This window comes from Lygodium microphyllum, chromosome 2 (genome assembly GCF_053477565.2).
Source record: "Lygodium microphyllum isolate KBCC chromosome 2, Lygodium_microphyllum_v1.1.10, whole genome shotgun sequence".
In the NCBI taxonomy this organism is placed as follows: Eukaryota; Viridiplantae; Streptophyta; class Polypodiopsida; order Schizaeales; family Lygodiaceae; genus Lygodium; species Lygodium microphyllum.
The window spans coordinates 130432344-130455405 of NC_141136.1; the positions used below are offsets into that span (position 1 = coordinate 130432344).

At 44.2% G+C, this 23062-nt stretch overlaps 1 protein-coding gene across 3 annotated transcripts in view; it reads right to left on the bottom strand.

Annotated features, from left to right (window-relative positions):
- The window catches only part of LOC148040324 (BTB/POZ domain and ankyrin repeat-containing protein NPR1-like), a 49049-nt gene extending 26244 nt beyond the window's left edge, over positions 1 to 22805 (bottom strand). Inside the window, exons 1-3 of one of the 3 annotated variants that reach the window (XM_087698359.1) lie at positions 21818 to 22805; positions 3302 to 3784; positions 3043 to 3199 (exon numbers count right to left, since the gene is read on the bottom strand). In XM_087698359.1, coding sequence (XP_087554485.1) covers positions 3043 to 3199; positions 3302 to 3784; positions 21818 to 22411 — 1234 coding nt within the window. In that variant the 5' untranslated portion in view covers positions 22412 to 22805. Of the gene's footprint in view, positions 1 to 3042; positions 3785 to 21817 lie in introns of all 3 variants that reach the window. The other 2 variants (XM_087698351.1, XM_087698342.1) reach the window with 2 other exon arrangements.
- Between the last annotated feature and the right edge of the window lie 257 nt (positions 22806 to 23062).

Genomic DNA, 23062 nt, shown 5'->3' on the forward strand with positions numbered 1-23062 from the left:
AAAGTACACCGCAAATAACGCAACACACGAAGACATGCAATCCAATGTGACATCCTAGGTGATGTGAAATACTGACTGAGTATACTAACTGAGTAAGCTAAATCTAGCCTAGTGTGAATTAACCAAAGAAGTTTTCCTACAACAGAGTGATAGGTATGGCTATCGAAGGGCTGTCTTAGGGTATCCTTCGACAAGTGAACAGTAGGATCAAGAGACGTAGCCACTAGCCGTGTCTGATCCGTAGTATACTGGTCCACGAGCTAAAGTGCGTACTTTTGCTCTGATACAAAAATATAGCCCCCAAAACGAACTACCTCCATCCCTAAAAAATAAGACAACAAACCAAGGTTTGTCATTTTAAATGTAGCTTGAAGCTTAGCCTTAATTTCTGCTATGGCAGTAGAATCTGAACCTGTGAGGAGTAAGTCATCAACGTATAGCAGGATATAGCTAACCCCCTCTGCAGTAGATCGAACATATAAGTTCGGGTCATAAGGGGTAGAATGGTATCCATGAGTCTGTAAGAACTCATCCATCCTATGGAACCAAGACCGCGGCACTTGCTTCAGCCCATAAAGAGCTTTATGCAAGCGGAATACCTTATTCCTCGGGTTGCCAGAAGGAAAGCTTGGTGGCTACTCCACATAGACCTCCTCTTCGAGAAAACCATTTAGGAAGGCACTCTTGACATCCATCTGATGTATCGGCCAACGTGGTGAGCGGCTAGCAAGAGTAGCAACCGAAAGGAAGTCAACCGTATAGTAGGGGCAAAGGTTCCTTCATAATCAATGCCATGCTTTTGTTGAAACCCTTGCACTACAAGGCGAGTACTTGTCTAAAGTCCCATCAGCTTTTAGCTTAGTCCTAAAAATCCACTTTGTTCCGATGACTTTCTGGTGGCTCAGACGATTTTCCAATGTCCAAGTCGCATTTCGGTCAATACTCTCGAGCTCCTTCTCCATGGCCGCTCGCCATTGAGGGTGCTGAAGAGCCTCCTGCCATGTATCCAACTCAGAATGCGCTATGTAATCAGCTGTAAACAACAATGCAAATGATGCCTGAGGAGCAAGCCAGGTAGAGATCTTCAAGGTCCCTCCGTAGTGGAATTTGGTGGTAGGATCCCCGAATCCCGCAAGATCTATTGGTACCAGCGAGGTAACGGGTCTCGTGAAGGGAGCCTAGGAACTGAAGTGCTGCGGGAAGGTCAGGAGCAAGAAGTAGACCAAGCTCAGTAGGCATGGTCTCTGATGATGTGGAAAAAGGAATCAGATCGAAATCCGGTGCAGAAGATTGCACAATATCCCTCTCGTCAAAGACAACATCCCGCCTAACGATCACCTTGTTTGTCTGAGGATCGAACAAACAATAGGCTTTCGCCTCAGAGGAATATCCCACAAAAATAAGAAGATCAGCTCGGGGAGTAAGCTTTCCTATCTTGTCGTCAGGCGTGTGTGTGTACGCACGACACCCAAAGACTCTGAAGTGGAAAATAACAGGCCGAGAGCCAAAGAATGCCTCATACAGGGTCTTCTGAGGAAGAGCCGCAATCAGGCACCAGTTAAGGATGTATACCGAAGTGTTAACAGCCTCGACCCAAAGGCGCTCAGGAAGCTCTATTGAGAACAACATAGAGCGTACCATTTCCATGACTGTCCGGTTCCTACTCTCGACAACTCCATTCACAGAAGGGGAGTTGGTAGAGGTGAGCTGGCGAGAAATGCTATGCTGCAGTAGAAACTCAGAGAACTCGTGGGAGATAAACTCACCACCGCTATCACTCCTCATGCAACCGACACGACGACCAATCTAGTTATGAACCAACAGCACCCAAGCAGAAAAGTATGTGAAAGCATCAGATTTATGCTTGAGAAAATATACCCACAAGTATCTAGAATGATCATCCACTATCAAAAAGAAGTACAGGGCGCCATTTAAGGCAGCAGTGGATGTCGCCCCACAAAGATCAACATGAATCAATCTAAGAGGCGCCTCAACCCTATGAGAGAACTGCTGAGGAAATGGGGTACGGTGCTGCTTCCCGAGCTGACAAGCTTTACAAACATCTCGAGCGAGCTTCAAGCGTGGAAGGCCCTCAACCAGCTCACGGTATGACAACTCATAAAGTAAGTCATAACCAAGATACCCTAAGCGAAAATGCCAAAGACACTCATTGTTCGTAAGCTCTCGAGAGATGGCTAAGGCCTGGAAGCTATGAAACACGGAGCCCTCAGCTGTCTATAAATAGATAGGCTGTCCCCATTTAAACTAATTCCGTCAGTGCAGGTTTCACACTCTCCAATGCAGATTGCAGCCATCAGTCTACCTCCACATGGCTGTCCAACCTTCACAACTGCTGCCACCTCTCCCTCCAACCTCACAATGCCCTGGCGCCTTCTTCCAACTATTGCCCACTATCTGGCACCATCTCCCAGGCTGTGGTTGGTCTCCAGCTGCCATCGCCAGCGTCTCCACCATCAAGCGACATCCTACAGCTTGCGTTTGCACCTTCATGGAACCGCCTGGCATCATCTCTCCCTTCTGCAGCTGTCGCCTCTATCTCTAGCAGCCCCTGGTGTCAACGTTTTGCAGTTTCCTCTTTCTTCACACTCCGATTAGTGATCACAGACTTGGGATCCATCTGTTTGCAGAACAATACTCAGTTCTGCTCCTTGTTTAACCTACATGAAAAATCCCTGACCAAAAACAGAAGGCATATGTATGCTCCATATAGATAATATGCACAACCTTCTACATGCAAAAACTGACAAAACAGTCGGATACCTGACAAGGAGACCATGGTCAAACAAAACACTCCAGTTCAAACCCTCCTTGCAAGGGTCAACATATTTCCCAGATCATAGCCACACATTGCAATTTGACAAGCGTGAATGTATGCTCAACAAAAACACTTTTAATTCCAAGAAAATAACACAGAAAAAAGTAAACTTACTAGATCTATACACACCACCTACCACACTACAGTAGCTCATGATCAACCAAATATGACTGCTGCAATAACTTTGCTGTTAAGAAGAATCGCACCTCTATTTTCCAGATAAAGTAATCTCATAAAGAGCTCCTTTTCATCAACTAGAGGAGGAAAAGTTACATCTATGAAAGAGACCTTCCTTCCAGCCTGATCTAGAATTTCTACAGAAAACCTCTCCTTCTGTAATGCTTCACAAGCCTCACCATCATCCTGGTGATTCCAACTCTTTATCAGTCTTGTGCACAGCTGAAGCGCAGTCCGACCATCAGGCGTGAGCTCTAAAGCATTGGCCCCTTTAGAAAGAAGACCTACCAGAATAGATGGTTCACGGCGCATGGATGCAACATGCAAAACAGTGAATCCGCGATTGTTTCTAAGATTCGGATCGGCAAGTCCCAGCTCCAAAATATCAAGTACTGTGTGAGGATCACAATAAGCACAAGCATAATGCAATGCATGTGCTCCATCCAAGCTTACCCGTCCTTCCTTCAATAAAAGTTGCACAAGTTCTACATCATCTGAATCTAGGGCTTTTCTGATTCTCTGACACTCTTTTTCATGCATAGGATTTAAAGTCTCTGCTTGCAATAGACCCATTTTACACCTGAGTGCAATAACTTCTTTGGCTAAACTTGATGGAAGCTGTTTTTCCAAATCAACTGTGTCCATATTAGAAATAGCAATCACATGCTTAGATACAGACTGTAGTGAGGCATCCTCATGCACATCTGCTGCAACAAGAACAGGAAGGACCTCATCAACATGTGCCTTTTCCACCATAGTGTGAAGTTGATACTGCAACCAGTAGATGATACAATTGTAAGCTACTCAATGATTATCAATATAAACCCCAATCATAACACCACGTATAAGAGCAGTACTTAGTTCCACTAAATTGCCATTTATCGTTTGATTTTACTATAAGTACGGTGTGTGGCCAAGCTTGAAAGAAATCAAAAACCATACTTTTCATTATTATCCTTTGCATAGTATTTTTAAGTGCACCCTGAAACTTGCAGCCAAGAACTTCTTTTAAAAAACTTGTTTATTGGCACGAGAGGTTATTCTGTTTATCATTTCAGAGGACTATGACATAGAGTTACAATGTTAAGGTGTGCAGAACCTCCCTTCTTTCAGTATTCACCCAACATACCAATCCCCCTAAGAGCTCCTGTAAGCCCCCATATGGTGAACTTGATCATTCAAGTGACTCTATATCTCAATGCACCTCAATAGTTTTCCATACCCCAATTGGCATCTCCATAGTGGCAAGGAGTGGGATTACCGCACAAATTAACATCACAGTTAACAACTGAACTATACCACAAATTTGTATGGGCTGTCCCAGAATGCAGTAACTACGAGCATATCATAGCCTACTTTCAAAGTTTTAAAACAATATAGAATTGATAGATATAGTGGTCTGCTACAGATGGACTCACGAAAAGTTGTCTCAAAATAGTTTATGAAACTTCAGGATCTTCCAAATGAAGGGATTGTGTCCAGAGTCCAGACTCCAGACAAAGGGGTGTCCAGCATGCTTGTTTTGACAATGGCCATGGTTGAACAAAGTCACTCGTGCCCTAATTCATAAGTAACTTGTGTGATTGAGAAAACCATGTTGCTCTATTCAGCATCCACGGTTTGTGTGAGAATAAATATCATTTCACCCAGCATCATATAGTTGAGCATTCCTAGTCCACTCGGCTCCTCTCTATGGGCAGGTGGCAAAACATGTACGTGCACTGCAAAACCAAATGTTTACGGTAAGAAATTAAGTCTAGAATTCCAGCAAACTCTTACTCAAAACAGTTGGCATTGTCATTCTCCCTAGCACTAGATCTTTATTGTAAATCTAAGAGAATTGTTAGTAGCCATGTCATTTTGTATCTCTTCCCATGTCCATCTAAGTGATTAATGAAATCTAAGAGAATTGCTAGTAGCCATGTCATTTTGTATCTCTTCCCATGTCCATCTCCTAGTTGGCCTCAATCTGAGTCAATTTTCCCAATTTTGACCAGGTGCTGAAACCAGCCTTCCTTCTTGGAAAGGGTGGTGAAGACCTAATAAAGCACTTAATTACAGCAATAAACAAATTCACAAAAAATGGAAATACAAACTTTATCATACAATCTTGGACATTGGACACCCTGTTGGCCCCAAAACCGGTGCCCCTTGCGGTATTTATTTATCTTATATTGCAAATGAATGGAGTACAACTAAGATCCTCTTATCTCCTCTGCTAATCCAAGTGCCTTTTGCTGTCAAAACTGACCAACAAAACTCCAAACCAATTTGCCCCTTGGTTTGCTTGGGGATTGGCCTTCACCCTACTCCTTGAAAAACAAATTTAGCCCCAAATATGATATTGGCTGGCTGCATCTTAAATCTCCCCGAAATTCCTCAATTTTAATTGCTCGAATTCAAGCCCTAAGCCCTTAATTCTGAGCACACATCCCAAGGTGGCTGTCAATGTCATGAGGATATGTATTTTTGAAACCTCACTTAACATGTGGATTAATTTTTAATCACATGATTAAGTATATGTTGCACATGTGAGGTGCAACTGGGATTAGAGTAAAATTATGAGCCTGTGACCCGAGAAAATCACAGGATGTCAAAGGTAAAAGTTGCTATAAGCTATGTTGCACAAATACTTGGTTATCTAGTGTTAATTAAATTGGCTAGGCATGGGAAAAGTGATGCACGATGTAGGGAGCTGATGGTTGCAAATAAATGCTATATTTGTGAACAGGAAGGGCATATGGCACGTAGCTGTCCTAATAAACAGCAAGCTGAAAGGGATGATAATAAGGGAAAGAAAGGCAAAACCATTGCTGGTTTATTACTTGATGTAGTGGCAGATCAACCTAATCAAGATAGTACTGAACTTTGCAGGACATGGGGCAAATCAGAGATCAGCATGCATTGATTTTTCTTGATCCAAGGGCACGGTCAAATTTTCTCTCTTGATATGGCAGTCCATTTAGGCATCAAAGAGAATGAGACGGGGCTCATGGGTGAGATTGGTATGGCATGCAAGGGACATGCAAAGCTGTTCACTCCTATCATTGGAAAGCTTCATTTGCACATTCAAAGTTATGTGGACAACGAAGAGTTCTTTATTGCTCCATTGGAAGGATGTGATGTCTTGCTTGGTATGCCTTGATGGCATCGTGTGCATGCAGTAATTGATACTCATGATAAGATTGTGACCCTCTTCCCTCTTCCATAGAGGCAAAGTTCATACTTTGGATGTAAATTTGAAAAGGCACGGCTGAAAAAGATGAAGGGCAAAGAGCCAATTGTATCCAAAGTTGTCTATGAGATACTATGGGCCATTTCAAGTGTTGGAGAGGATCAATGATGCATGCTATAGGCTGAAATTGCCTCCACACTGGTGGATACACAATGCTTTTCATGTGAGCTTGCTTAGACCTCTTCATGGAGATGTGCCAGAGGATGCATCTGCTGAAATTCAGCCAGAGGTTGAAAAGCTCGATGAAATACTAGTACCACAGTAGATTTTGGCACACAAGAGGAAGATCAGGGGTAAGGGTTCCAGAAGGTACTTGGTGAAGTTTCAGAATTATTCACCCATATATGCCAAATGGATGGAGGAGGATGTCTTGGCAAACCATCATCAATTGTTGCAGCTTTACCTTGATGCTTTCCAGTTAGAGCTGACTTTAGTTCGGGCTCAATCAGGTTCAGCAAAGCAAAGGTCCAAAGTATTACCTGATGCTTGTGAGGGAGCTAGCACCTCTGCTCCTCAGTAATGGATAGCTCTAGAAGTAGCGCATCTCGAATGTATTCAGCATACATTCAGGGTACCATAGCTGAATAGTATGTTTGCCAGGAGATCACTATTTAGTGTACTAGTCACAATGTTTGGTATGCAGATCAGTATGGTTTTCATTGCAGCTCTGAAACTATACATTTGCATCCGTTATGCTTGGTGTGTAATCAATTATGCTTGGTATGGCATTGGTTATGCTTGGTGTAGCATCAATTAATGATCATCAGGGGCTGATTATCGAATGTGGGTTTTCAGCGTATGATCATTAATATTCAGGGATATTCAGCTGGTTTTGTGGGCAGCAAGATGTCTTATGATGCCATTGATGTTTCAGCCATGGTTTATGCTTAGTTTTCGCCATACTTTGGTTTGGGTTTGCCAGATGAGTTGAGCTCGTGAGAAATGGATATGTCACATGATAATTTGGCAATGTTTTTGAGATTCTTTGTGAGTCTTATATTATGTTATGTTGGCTGGTAATTTTCAGCATATGTTGGGCATATGGAATGGTTGAATAGCAATGCGCAATGTTGTGTTGACTATGATGCCCCATGGAAATTCCAGTGTAGTACTTTGCTTTTGATGCATCTGACAGTGCAATCGAGGACAATTGCAAGGATTTCAAGGGGGAGGGCTATCATGAGGACATGTATTTTTTAAATCTCACTTAATATGTGGATTAATTTTTAATCACATGATTAAGTAAATCTTGCACACGTGAGGTGCAACTGGGGTTAGAGTAAAATTATGAGCCTGGGACCCGAGAAAATCACGGGATTATCAAAGGAAAAAGTTGCTATAAGTTATGTTGCACGGGTACTTGGTGCTATCTGGTGTTAATTGTGTTAGCCTGCTCTATTTCATTGTCAGTCTGTCATCTCCTGGTTGTGAGCTCCTGTCAGAGTCTGGCAGGAGACAAAGGAGCTCTATCAGTTTGTGTGTTGCAGTTTTTGTTGTGCATTTCCTTCTCGGGTGGCAGTCGGCCATTTTAGGTCTCTCTTTTGGTGCAGTCGGCCAGTTTAGGCCAGGTCGGCCAGTTTGGAGGCTTGAGGGGCTATATATAGCAGTCCCCCCCCATCAGTCCCACACACTGTTATGCAAATTTCAGCACACTCTCTCTCCTCTCCCATTCCGGCATTGGTGCTGCCATTGTTTCCAGCCTGATCTGGTGCCCTCACTGACGCTCTGGGCTGCGTGCAGGGACTGATCAATCCATGCCATTGTATTCAGCATTCATCTCAGTCAGTGCAGATTTTCTTCCTTCATTTTCTGCTTTCTCTCTCTTCCTCCGTGTTCGTGTTTCTTCTTCCGTTGCGCACTCCGACATGGTATCAGAGCCTAACTGAGAGCACGGAGGAGCTTCCATCAATAGAGAGACACCATCCCCTTCGTCTACTGCTGCCAATTCTTCCCCATTAGCCAGGCGGCTCTTCCTGCAAGTCCCAACCCTTGCATTTGCTGCAGGCGCCTTCTCCATTGGCTGCCACGTCACTGTGTACCTCCTCCTGGTTGCGTTTTGCTGCAAGGTGGCCTTCTATCAGCTAGATGACACCCCTCCTGGTGGCGTTTTGTTCTTCATGTGGTTTTCTCCTCATCTGGTGGCCCTATTCTTGCAGGCGACTCCACCCCAGGCTGTGTTTTGGTGTCTGACGGCTTCTGCATCAGCGTTTGCATCATCTTCAGTTGCGTTTACAACTTCTGGTGTTTGGCGACCTCAGTTTCTTGCCGTTCACAATCTGATCGGTGGTTGGTGACCCTTCTAGTGGTTATCACTCAGCATCGGCAAACTTTCTTTGGTGTGTTTGATGTTTGCAGATTTGGAAGATGTCTTACTAGTTTTCAGGCTTCGATGACTCAAAGGATGAGCTTCTTTCTCCTCATTCCTCTGAGCAGAGACAGGATTATCAGGAGTTTCGTGATCGACGATGGGAGGAGTCTCCTCGCACCCGTCCTTCAATCCATGTATCTCAGAGGGTTCCTTCTACCATGAAGGTTCCATCGGCAAAGACTGCTTAAGATGTCCATATGCCTTCCTTGATTCCCTCGATACAGGTGCCCATTCTCCCTTCCTTTCCAAAGGAAGACAAGTTGTTTCTTCACCCATCAACCATCCCCCGGTGGATCAGTCAGATGGGGCCTCTATGGACCGTGTAGCCTTGTGAGATAGACTCAACTCTCGAGCCCGTTCCTTTCTCTTTATGAGTCTTCATGACTCTGTTCTTGTTCATGTTCACAGGTTGCAGACCGCAGCGGAAGTGTGGAAGAAGCTTGCGTCTTTATATCAGCATAAGACGTTCGCCCACAAGATTTCTTTGGAGAAGAAATTGCGGATGCTCAATCTTGATGATTCTTCTTCTATGAAGGAGCACATCGCGAAGATGGAGGATATGCAAGGCGAGTTGGCCTCTCTTGGTCGGTGATTTCGTCCGAGGATATGGCGATGATTCTCTTGACTCAGCTGCCATCACCCTGGTATGATGTCTTCTATACCAGCCTCATCACCTCGAGGACCCGCGAGAAACTCCTATGGGAGGAACTTTCCCCGCTTGTCTTGGAGCGTGACGAGCGTCTCAGAGAGGTGGGTGCTAGTGGCTCCACCAAGGCTTTTACTAAAGGTATTGATGTCGGCAAGAAGAAGCAGCAGCCGAAGGGGAAGGCCAAGGACATGAAGGAGGAGGACAAGAAGGATGCGAAGGAGAAGAAGCCCAAGTGCCCACACTGTGGAAAGGGCACTCATCCCGAGGAGAAGTGTTGGCAGAAGTATCCCCATCTAAAGCCCAAGGAGAAGGACTCCAAGGCGGCCCCAACCACAACAAAGTCTACTTTTGTGCATGTCTTTATTAAGGAGGATACAGCCCTAGCTTCTACCACTCAGAAGAAGCCTTGGCTAGTGGACAGCGGAGCATCTTCTCACATGACCTTTCGGCAAGATTGGCTTCAGGATCTTCGTTCGAGAGGGGGCACTGTCACCATTGGTGACAACTCTACAGTTCCTGATCGAGGCATGGGGACTTTACCTATGTTTTCAGATAGGCGGTCTTCTTCCGCCAAAGTTCTTTATGTACCTGATTTGGGCTTGGTCTTGCTTAACTAGGTACCCGAGTCATTTTTACCCACGATGCGGTCATAGTGGAGGATGCTTCTACCGGTGATGCTCTTTGGACAGGTACACATGAGGGTGGGCTTTATAAGCTCACAACCTTGGCTGCAAGGGCTTTCCATGAGCTTGGCTGCTTTGGCATGCTCGTTATGGGCATCTGAACCTTGATGCAATACAGCGGGCTTCCAAGAGGAAGATGGTGGAGGGACTTCCTGATTTCCCTCCTCTTTACACTTTATGCCCCAACTACTTGAGGGGCAAGCAGCATGGGCAGCCTCACCCACATGTTGCTTCCAGGAGGGCTTCTTTACTGCTCGAGTTGGTTCACACCGACCTTTGCGGACTTATGGGTACGGCCTCCCTTGGGAAGGCCAAGTATCTGATGCTGATTATGGATTTCAATCGTTATGTGTGGCCTTATTTCTTGGAGTACAATAGCGAGGCCTACTCCCGTTTCTGCGAGTGGAAGGTGTTTGTGGAGACACAAACTACTTCCAAAGTTTGTGGCGTTCGAGCTGATCACAGTGGTGAGTTCACTTCTCACCTTTTCTCTTAGTTTTGCAGGGATCACGGCATTCGGCTAGAGTATTCCCATCTGAACACACCATCAAATAATGGTGTGGTGGAGCGTGCAAATCGGACCATGGTGGAGATGGCCCGATCCACGCTAGAGCATAGGAGTCTCCCTTATTCCCTTTGGGGTGAGGCGGTGGCTATAGCGGTGCATATTCGCAACCGCTCTCCGACTTCGGCATTGCAGGACATGACTCCTTATGAGGCTTTCTTTGGGAGGAAGCCTTCCATGTCCTACTTTCGCATCTTTGGATGTGATGCTTTTGTCCATGTGGACAAGAAGAAGAGGCAGACGAAGCTTGACTCTAAGTCGAGACAACTTATCTTCGTGGGCTATAGTACGACCACGAAGGGATATTGGCTCTACGACCCGACGACATGGAAGATTGAGGTGAGCAGGGGTTGTGATCTTCGATGAGGCTTCAGCCTCCGAGGATCCGATTGATGGTTCTCTTACAGGTACTTCTTCGTCATCGGCGGACCCTCCCCCACCTTCTTTCCTTACTCTTCCTTCAAGGATGCCTCTTAACACCCCTCCTTCTTCTTCGGCTCCTCCCCCTCCTATTCCTCCTTCTTCTATTCCCTCTACTTCAGCTTCCCCTCCCCCTTTGGCGAATGTGACTCCTTTTTCTTCGAGTACTTCCACCCCTTCAGCCTCCCCTCAGGAGTCTTCTAGAAATACACCGCCATCCAATGGGGAGCCTTCTTCAGATGAGGAGGATCTCCCTTCCCTTGGTGAGGGGAGTCCCTTTCTCCGACAAGTGCTTTGCAAGTTCCGGAGGTTGCTCGGTCTCCCTCACAGCAGGAGGAGTCTCTCAGGCTTCCTTTGTGGTATCGCTGGCTTCTGCAGGATTCAGGTGTTACTCACTTTCCTGCTTCTACATGTCCACGCAGATCAGCCCGATTACGGGCCCCACGGGATAGTTCAATCTGTGTGAACTATACTCTTATGTCACAGATTCTTCAGGATTCCGAGCCTTCCACTGTTGAGGAGGCTCTTGCACAGGATGTTTGGAGACAGGCTATGCAGGCAAAGCTCGATTCCATCGAGCGAAATCAGACTTGGGACCTTATACCGCGTCCCAAGAAACGGAAGGTGATAGGTGTGAAATGGGTCTTTGAGACCAAGTATCTTGCAGATGGCTCCTTGGACAAGCACAAAGCTAGGCTTGTTGCCAAGGGTTTTGCACAGCGGGCGGGTTTGGATTACTTTGAGACTTTTGCTCCTACAGCTCGAATGTCCACCATTCGAGTTCTTTTGGCTCTTGCAGCTCACCACCGTTGGCTTGTTTACCAGATGGATGTCAAGTCAGCCTTTCTGAATAACGTCCTTGAGGAGGAGATCTATGTTTCACAGCCTCCGGGTTTTCTTGTGCAGGGGAAGAAGGATCATGTCTACCGGCTGCAGAAGGCCCTTTATGGCCTGAAGCAGGCTCCTCATGCTTGGTACCAAAGGATTGACCACTTCTTTCTACAGAGTGGTTTTCAGCGCTCCGATCATGACCCCAACCTCAACTTTAGGGTTGTGGGTGACCTTTGTATTTTGCTGATCTTGTATGTGGATGATCTTATTATTATAGGGAGCGACACTCAGTGGGTGGAGCACACTCAGTCTATTCTACGGCAGGAGTTTGACATGACGGGTCTAGGGTCCTTCACTTCTTTCTTGGTCTGGAGATCTATCAGATGGCACATGGCATCTTTATCTCGCAGCACAGGTACATTTCCGAGCTTCTTTCGGAATTTGGTATGGCCGAGTGTCGGCCTATTTCATGCCCCATGGACTCCAGTCTGTTCAAGCTTTTGGCAGCTGGAGTTCCCCTTACTTATCCCACCTGTTACAGGTGCCTTGTTGGCTCACTTATCTGGCTTATTCACACTCGGCCGGATATCTCTTTTGTGGTGGCTTTGTTGTCTTCTTTCATGAAGACTCCTACTCAGGATCACTGGAGGGCAACCTTGTGTGTCCTTCAATATTTGCAGGGGACTCGATCCTATGGAATCATGTATGGAGATGGGACCACTCTTTCTGGCTGGAGCGATTCTGATTGGGCAGGTGATGTGGATTCGCGACGATCCACTACAGGTTATGCTTTCACCCTTGGATCCGGTGCTATCTCTTGGAGTAGCAAGAAGCAGTCTATTGTGGCACTTTCTTCTACAGAGGCCGAATATCGGGCCTTATGTTCAACTGCTATGGAGGTAGTTTGGCTCTGTTGTATGATGGCGGAGATTGGCTTTTCCCAAACAAGACCTACAAAGCTGTGCGTGGACAACCAGAGTGCCCTTGCTCTGGCAAAGAACCCGGTGTTTCATGCTCGCACGAAGCACATTGAGGTTCAGTACCACTATGTTCGAGAGCGGATCGTGGATTCGAAGCTGGCGGTGGCCTACTGTCCCACGGCGGACAATGTGGCTGATCTCTTCACGAAGTCCTTGCCTCAAGCTTTTCTTTGCTTCGTCACATGCGGATGTTAGGTCTTCAGACCCTCCCAGGATCTGAGAGGGGGTGTTAGCCTGCTCTATTTCATTGTAAGTCTGCCATCTCTTGGTTGTGAGCTCTTGTTAGAGTCTGGCAAGAGACAAAGGAGCTCTGTCAGTTTGTGTGTTGCTGTTTTTATTGTGCATTTCCTTCTCAGGTGGCAATCAACCATTTTAGGTCTCTTTTTTGGTGCAGTCGGCCAGTTTGGAGGCTGAGGGGCTATATATAGGAGTCCCCCCCCATCAGTCCCACACACTGTTATGCAGATTTCAGCACACTCTCCCTCCTCTCCCATTCCGGCTGCGTGCGTGCAGGGACTGATCAATCCTCTGTGTTCATGTTTCTTCTTCCATTGCGCACTCCGACAAATTGTTGGCTTAGGTCATTCATTTGGTCATAAGTGCCAGTTGGTGACACTAGAGATGTGGCGTTTAATGGTACCTAATGCCGATCTAATGGTCAAAGATGGCACAGAGAGACTCAGGAATGAAAGATGCCTAGCCAATTTAATTATTGGCCAGTCAATTTATTTTTCTAAGCACCAAAATAATTATTAAATTTATTTTTAGTAATTAAAGGCTGAAATTTAATATTTAATGATGGATAATGTTGGAAAAACCATTTGAGAAGGCTACCACTTGACAAACTTGCCCATACAAGCTGGTAAAAGGTTGAAGAAAAGGAAAAACGAGATCATTCTTGCTGTAGCAAATGTGGGAGAGCTGTGAGCAGCCATGGCCAACCTATTTTCAGCCATTGCAGCCAGCCACGAGTGAGTTTTGAGGAGGCGATTGCAGTTTCGGACCCTCCACAGCTAGGTGATTGCATCCAGGTACAAGGTGACAACTGATTTGGATGTCTCAACTGTAGGCGACAGCATTTAATGCTATTGTGGCAGGGCAACAGCTGCATTTGACTAATTTTCAATCATTCTTTGCGACAAAACTCTAAATTTTCTCTCTCTACAGCTTTCTCTCTCATCTCCCAACCATTTCACAGCATTACTCTGAAAATCTCAGCATTTGAACCCTTGGAGGCTAAGAAATTGTAAATTTCTTTGCTGTAAACCCTAATTCACAGCAGAAATTAGAGTTTAGTAGCAGCCTCGAGAAGCGTGCCAAAAATTGGAAGCTCCAAGACTTGGATTTTTTAGGGCTGAAGGTGAATTTCAGCTAAATTCAAGTGGAAGACTAGCCAGCCATTGAATTTGGGGCATTTCCATCGTCTATGAAGTGGGTGAAGGCCAATTAAGTCCCTGAATCAAAGGGCAAAATAGATTGAAGACTTGCTGGTCACTTTGGACAGTAAGGGGAGTTTGGATTGCGAAGGGGATTGGGAGAATCCCATTGTAAATCAACTTCTTCTTTAGTAAAGCTAAAGAAATACCGAAAGGGACGCCAATTTTGGGGCCAATCGGGTGTGCATTGTCGAATATCAGTAGGTAAATTTATATTTTCAAATTTGCATTTGTTGTTTACTGCTGTAATTAAGTTGTAATCAAGGATTTACCACCTATCCACGGAAGGAAGGCTGGTTTCAATCAAACTCTAATTTCTACTGTAAATTAGAGTTTACAACAGAGATTTTTCAATATCTCCACCTAATGACTCAAATGGCTGGATTTTGTTGAGATAACTTAAGAGATGGCTGGGAGATAAGAGAAAATGTTGTAGAGGGAAATTTCAGAGTTTCATCATAAGAAATGTTGAAAAACTACTGCTACCCTACTCAAACAGCCATGGAAGCTGTCACCTATAGCTTGGGACCACCAAAAAGACTCCTGCCCTCTCCTGTATGCTGTCTCCTGCACCTAGAGGACTCCAAGCTATTGTCACCTGCTATAGGAATGATCCTTAGTGACCGCAAAGCACATCAACATCTCCTTGCTCTCTAACAACCTCCTCTCTCACAAGGACTGGAAGACTTCCACTAGCCCCAAAAAACAGTTTTCTCACTTGCATGGGCAACTTTTACCAAGTAGCAGCCTTCTAATCCCATTTTCCAACATTATCCAAATTATTAAATTAATTTTCAAGTGTCACCACTACCATTAGTGGCCAATAAATTGGTCTAGGTCAAAATCTGACACCGGGTACCACGAAGTACCTATCAAACATAACTTATTACAACTTTTGCCTTTGGCATCAACTAGTATTTCGGGATCTTGGGTCCCTCTCTATGAAATAATTAACTTACACCTCACATGTACACGTCACATTAGCACATTTGATTAACTTCTAATCAATTGCTAAGCAAAGCAATAAAATTTCACGTCCTCGTGACAGGTGGACTTCTCTCATGCTCGAGTAAGTAACATTACTTTGGGGCTACGTTCATGGTTTCTAAAACTAGCCTTCTCACATCCAAAGGGCAATAGACCACATTAAGCAAACAATTAATTTAGCATAATAGTAAACCACATTAAGTAAACACTTTTTCAGCATGATAGTAAACCAGATTAACCAGATGGGTGCGACAACGTATGTTTCTTATCTAGTACTCATGTTCGAGATAGTACGCAATTATCAATGCGCAAGTCTCTTAATGGTGTCTTCAATTAAGTTGTGGGGAGTTGCCACTCCATGGACACTGACCATCATCAACCATTAGGGGCATAGTCACATGGGATAGGAAATGGGAATAGGGAACAAGAACGGGGATGATCAAGAATTGCCATTCCATGTGACTATATAGAAACATCCAATAGGCATAAAAGAAGAAATGGGAATGAGGAACATAGTACGGGAACCCCAAAAATGACCATTCCATGTGACTATGATTTGGAGAGTCGGTGCATATAGGTAAGCATTAAAAACTACAAGATTCATTAAATCTCTAATGTTAATGTTGATGGTGTTGAGAAGATGAAATGTTACTGTGGATGAAGAACACCTTAGTGAGAGGAATCATAAAGAGAGAAGATGAGTTTGAAGAGAAGATCGAGGAGAGAGAATGCCAAGGAGAGAGACGACGATTAAGGTTGAAGAAAGAGAGGGAGATCGAAAGAGAAAAGATGGTTATGAGAAAGGAAGGGAGATCGAGAGAGAAAAGATGGTTATGAGAAAAGGGAAGACGTCAAAGCAACAACAAAGTTCTCTTCATTGCCTAGCAAAGTATTATGTAGATGGCAACATAGTGCAAGTGGCATTTGATGCCATGGTGTCTGCTGTCATGGCGTTGACCCATAATCACCAATTCATGAATAGTCACGATGGGTGGGAAGTAGCATGTTGGGTTGTGTGGCATGGAGATGTGATGTGTTGCTATCAACTCATGGGATTGTGTACCAAGAACCAGATTAACCACATGGACCTTTTAATGACGAAGCCACTAGTCTCTTACATACCTAACTTTCCACTAGTTAATTAAAGAGATTTATCTTCCTTTGTTTAAACTGAAAGCAGCTGAAATTAACTAGGCCCCTTCTCTCTTTTATAAAAAGAATGGCCACTCAAATCTGCATTAAACACAAACACAACCCTGCTTTACCTATAGTCTCTTTTGACAGCAATGAAAAGAAAAAAAACATTCCTCTCTTCTCACTTGGATTTTAGCCCTACATTCATCCATTAAATAACTCTCTCACACACTCTATCCCATCTATACTCTCATTCGTATTCCTCAACACCACTACTCTCTTTCATCACCATGGCTTCTTACAATGCACCTCCATTTGAGGCCCTTATTGTGAGTGAATCCCAACGCATGAAGCGTACATCTTCTCGTGAAGCATGATTTGTATATGCTTGATGCATTGTGCATCATTGAACTAATACAAATCAAAATGTGTCATCAGCCATGAATGAGTGTTTGTGTTGTCACATTCCTTCTTCTCCCCTTTAAAGGATCACATTGGAATTGAAGAGGCAAGGTGCGCATGGTGGTTTTGACACAGATAAAAAGTAGGGAGTATGAAGCTAGAGAAATTTCAGATGCATTTTCTAAAGATGCACCTACACAGTCACCACAAATGGAAAATTTGCATCCAACATGAAAGAAGAAGAGCCTTCTAGATGATGCCCATACATATGGTCAAGAATGGGAGAGCCCAAACCTTGGGTAGAATTTTTCACAAGCCGTTTGCAACCAACGATCGGATTGAGAACTTCTACAAGCTATTTGAGCTAGTCATGGGAAAGATTACCTTGGATATGCACTCACAAGAGTTCAAAAACCTTCTATACAAAACCAAGGCATTAAGACAACCTATGGACATTGCTCTACAAACTATATGCATTACCTTTTTGGATTGCCATTGAAGTACCAAAATGAGATATTGTCAATGCTCTAAACTCATTGGAGGATGCCTGCAAGTATGCAAAGAACTTCAACAATACCTTAGTTGCAAGCGAGGTGGCCAATCAACGAGCAATTCCCATTGAACCACCTTGAGCTCAAAGTCAAAGGAAGCCCCCACAATTGCAGTTTCTCATCAGTCAACTCTGGATCCCTGGAAGGAGGAGGAGGCCAATACAAGGTGACTCATAGCAAGGATCAATCAAAATATCATTGTTTCACATGCCATCAAACCGGCCACTTTTATCAAGACAAAGATTGACCGCAAAATAAAAAGGCAAAGTCAAGCTCCAAGGCATTGATAAATACCATTGAGGCTCAGGGTATGCTATTTGAATTTTCGACAACGGATTGTTTAATTAATCCAAGTGATTGCCATGTTGTCTTATGAATAAGACCATATTTGGCACACATGACCTTTCAAAGATTATTGGTGTAATTAATGCCAATTGGTTACAATATTATTTGACAATAGCTCCACTCACAATTTTCTTTTTTCTTGATTGGTGTAGAAACTATAAGTCCACACAAGGGTTCAAATATGAATCATTGGAATCATTTGGTGCCACAGCTAGATCTTTAAATTCAGCAATACCATGAGGCCCTGGACTTCCTGGACTTCCAATTGACGAGCCTTATGTTGATATACCAAAGTCATTAAGATTATTGTATTCTGTCAAGTCCTATTTCGGTTTCCATTTAAAGCCCCAAAATGGCTTTGTTTGTATGACTTATTAGTATACAGAGCATGGACATTCATCAATTGACACATCTCACTTTCATCCTTCATCACTTCCTCCTCTCCTTAGCACTCTCCACGACTACATTTGTTGGTTTCACTCCTCCCTGGACTCCTACAGGAGATCATCTTCATCACTATTGAAAGTTTCTAGCTCTTGTTGACACCCCAATACCCTATCAATAGTTCCCAGTCATCAGCCACTTTATGAAGGTTATGTTTGTAGTAGATTCACGCCATCTACAGCAAGTTAAATCCTCTTTATCAGTCCTACGTCAAATATCTGTGTTTTTGTGTTTTCTTTACTCCTGCAACCCTACATCAAATATCTATGTTTTTGTGTCTTCTTTACTCCTAGAGGGGTGGGTGCAAGCAGTCACTTGTCTGCAGCCACTTACACTAAGACATCTTCACCTATATTCTTGTGATTTCTTCTCGGGTTGGCTACACAGCAATTGTCTTGGCAGCAACCATCATCCCAAAGAGATTTTTGTCAGAAGTGGGTGTAGTGAAGAAAACATAGAAGGCTACTGAAATAGACTGCACAATACAAAAGGGGCCCCAGGGGGGGCCGCACTGTGTGGGGGGCAGGGGAACATTGCAAAGAGAGAACTCAGAGATACACTCGGGTTATGGAATCCATATACCAAGACTTGAGAGTGTTGCATACAACAATGAGTCACCAATTGTGTGAGCATTAGGACCTCTCATGTCTCTGAAGGACCAAGGCATAGGGTATGAGCTAGCCCTACCCGAGGCATCAATCAAGGCACTAGATCATGCTGGAATGATGATAGCATCAGTAGCACCAAACAGAGGAGAATGCCCAAAGTCGTAGAAGCAACCTGCAAAAGATGATGGCTAAAGTGAGAAGAGACCAGCTATAAATAGCTGAAGTCCACCAAATCTGGCCAACCTACCAAAAGGGCCCTAAATCTGGCCAACCTACTGCCAATGACTTGGGACTGCAATAAATGCAATCCGACCAAACTTTGGCAGGAGCTCATTATCAGGAGATGACAAACTAATGATACTTAAAAAGTGGCAAGCTAACAATCCACCCTTCCTGAAGTCCATCTTGTGGGGAGTGTTCTCTACAAACTACCTCTAAATTTTGAAGGTATCACTAAAACCTTATGAAACCAAATATCAGTAACACATGTCTGTTTTGATTATATAACCTCTATGCTGCTTGATCATGAGGCTTCTTTGCATTTACCAGGGAGGCTACCATAACAGCAAGCAAGATACTTTTACTACTTTAAAGAGGGGTGACAAGCAATGCTACCATTGGGAGCTGGTCTGCCTACCAAGTTCATGATGGGATGTTTAACAAATAGCAGTCTTGCTCCCCAGACTAATCTCACGTAAGGGGATACTTTTGTAGTTTGGCAAAAGGTGAGAAATCAATGGTCATGATGTACTTCATGACAAGCATCGAGATTTGGCTAGCTCTACTCTATGTGGTCAGGGCTTGGCACAATTGACATTGACATTAGTGACTTTCCAAGGTAACTTGGTGGAGGCTTGATCAGCCAATGCTTGGGTATCCATGGTTCTATCTGATTGGCATTTGTTTGGCCAAACGTGAGGTATCCATGATCATGATGTACTTTTTGTGGAGCTAGTTCATGACAAGCATCGAGATTCAGCTATCTCTACTCTATGTGGTCAGGGCTTGGCACGATTGACATTGACATCGGCAACTTTCCAAGGCACCTTGGTGGTGGCCTGATCACTCAATGCTTGGGTATCCATGGTTCTATCTAATTGGCATTTGTTGTATTTACTATGATCAGTCCTTTATCGTTTTATATTTTATTGTATTGATCACCCATGATCTAAGAGAGGGTGTTAGTAGAGTACATATCTTTGATGTCAAAGTGCTTATCTTGGGTGTGGAACTTCCAGTCAATGTGCATTTCATTTCGAGTTTGGTGCATTAAATGTGGCCAACTAGTATTTTTGCCCCACATTAAATGCTAGCAGACTAGTCATTGCTCTTGTATTTATTTCTATCTGTTTATATGCAGTCCCTCCTCCATTATCATGCATTCATCAAATACGAGCACATTGCTTCTCTTGGAGAGAGGGAGACTATTCCACTCTATTGATTGTCCTCAGCCCGTACCCTTGTACTACTCCTGAGTCTTGGTATATGGATTCCATTTCCCAAGTCGATTCTTTCTTACTTCTTGTGTTCTGGTTGTTTTTTTCTATTTATTATGTTTACAGAAGATCTATCAGCATCATCTCTTTGCATACATTGCTCCAAACTTTTCTAACAAGAACAACCACATGTTGCTGTGTTTGACAATAAATGGCTGTATTTCTTCTTCCCCAATGCTAATAGGGCTATCTTGATCAATAAAGGGCTGAGATTTCTTTTCATTCTCAGCATTCTGGTCACCTGTGAAGTTTCTTGACAGTTGTGTTGCGTAAAAATTGCCAGATTGTGAGAGGATCTTGGGGCAAAGTCAATGAGACAAGACTGGATAGGCTTTAAGGGACTGCTACATGATTTCCAGGTCAAATCAGTGGTGGTTGTAATCCCTTGTGTAGCTAGACACAAGTTGATCTTGTTGTGTTTCACCGAGTGCAACTGCATATTTGTATGTCAACCCCAAGACTGTGCCAACATGTCCAGGAGTGTGGCTCCCTGCCAATGTATGTTGCCCAATGTCATGGCTTCCATTGACAGCAAATTGGCACTTTCAACGGGCCCAGATCAACATGTTCACCTCAACTGCTTGCTGGTCGGTACAAAGCAGAAGCATTCAGGTAAAAAGCCTTCATCCTTATTGCAGCCAACTTCTGTATTTTAAATCAATCCAACCTCATTTGCTTTGCGTCTATGATTACATAATCACCTACTCACCCCACACGGTCCAAAGTCAAATTCCAGTTGTGTTCAGCACTCCTCAAGCTCGAGACCGGCATTTAGGCTGTTTGCTGTCACTCCAGCTCCAGTCCATGTATTCAGTTCAACAAGAAAAGAAAGTAAATACTCCTTCATACGGACAGGTTTTATTGTTCTAAATTTTGCTTGGAAGTAAAGTAATCAGTGCCCCTCACGTCACAGTGGATGAACACATATTGATCAATTGTTGACAGGGAATCCTTGAACCAGAACAGCATGGATTCTGGAAATCGTCTTCACGCGATTCTTTGAAGGCATGAGAAAAAGTCCATCTGAGATGGAACCTCCACTCAGTCCAGAGTCTTCAGGCAAGAGGAAAAGGAAAACATGGCATATCAACCTTACCACAATTGTTGATTCAGCCCAACAGAACTTGGGGCAGTAGTAATATTTGATCCTGGTACAGCTCCATACCCAATATATCAGCTTTTCCAATCATCAGTAGCTTAACAAAAATTTAACTGATGAGCCAATTATCATCAATACTTAACAGATATTTAATCCATGAGCTGATAATCATTCCTAATACATCAGCTTTCTAAAGCTTAGCACAAATTGGTTCAACTAAGGGACACAATTGGGTAAAACGAAATGTGGCATTAAGCACTGCACATTGCTAGGAATAACAATTAAACATAAACCATCCATTTCCAGCTGATAATCATTCCTAATACATCAGCTTTTCTAAAGCTTAGCACAAATTGGAACAACTAAGGGACACAATTGAGCAAAACGAAATGTGGCATTAAGCACTGCACATTGCTAGGAATAACAATTGAACATAAACCATCATCAGAAATGGAAAGCGGAAGAAATGCACAAGGCTCTGTTATGCTTAAAAAAGCCGATGTAGAGCATAAACAAACAAGTTCTTTGCTGGCACCGCATGAAATCTGTTGAGAGATCCTCAAATGCATACCTGCCAGAAAGTTTTTTGTTCCAGAATATCAAAAACAGAGGATAAACTCAGCATCTCAATTGCAAACTCTATAACAGGCTGGCAAGCTTCATGAGGACATTCATCATCAATACACTTGATAGCAGGAAGAGCTTGCTTTCCAGTGTATAGGAAGCCTAAGGTGACCATGAAGGTATCATAGCCTATCCTCGTCGAGTTGGGGAGCCTGTCATACAGCTTCTGAAGGTCAATCTTCACCTTTCCCATCGAATTATCCTCGTTGCCTCTGCTCACTGGTGCGAAGGACGCAAGCTCCCTGTTATCCTTATGAAAGAGATCCTTGAAGAAGGGGCATCTTGCAGCAAGGATGCAACGATGAACAGGCACGGCTCTTCCAGAGACATAAATGACAGCATCACTGAAGACATCGCCCGCGTCCGGCAAGATCAAGCCCCCAAGGCTGCAGCTGAGCTTCTTCAGAGCCTTCTCATGAGCAGGGAGCCAAGGGGGCGTGTCGACGACGGAGCTGTGGGCTGCCTCCGTGGAGCCGCTGCTGACGCAGAAGGGAGAGGAGCTCAGGGCAGAGGCAGGGGCGGGCAGGTTGACGTCACCCATAAAAGCCCTACGGGAAGGCACCTGTTTGGGAAGGTAAAGCCAGCAGGGCCATGGTAAGAGAGGCTCAGATCACAACATGGGGGTAGCCATGGCCTCTCTCTTTTCTGTTGGCTGGGCCTGGTTGTACCGTGTAGAATTGCCGGTGTTTTGATTATGCTCTATCCCAACTGCACACAGATGTATCATCCGATGACCGTAAAAATAAGATGACCAATTCTGGCAGAGGGATATTGATGGTAGACGCCGTGCAGTTGAGGGATCAGAGACAGGCAGGAAAGAAGAGGAAAACAAGCTAAGAATAGAACTTAGAAGTTGATTGATATTCGTCAGACGAGTCGATGGATGTCACGTTTCGTATCTGTCTGGGGCAGTTCAGTTGGCAAAGGTCGCATACGAGTGACGTCCAGCCAAGCATGGTGTCCTGTTTTCGAGGGTTCGTTCCCATTGGACTCCAATGGGAGCTCACTCTTGAGTCCTGCAAAGGGAGACCACAACCGAGGCTGGCATGGAGTTGTTACCATTTCCGATGATCTGTTCCATAAACTAAAAGCCAACCACAAGAGCTCCATGGGACACCACCCCACATGAAGTATGCATATATGCACAATGCGTGGTGAAGGAAAAACCAAAAAAAAAAAAAAAAAAATCACG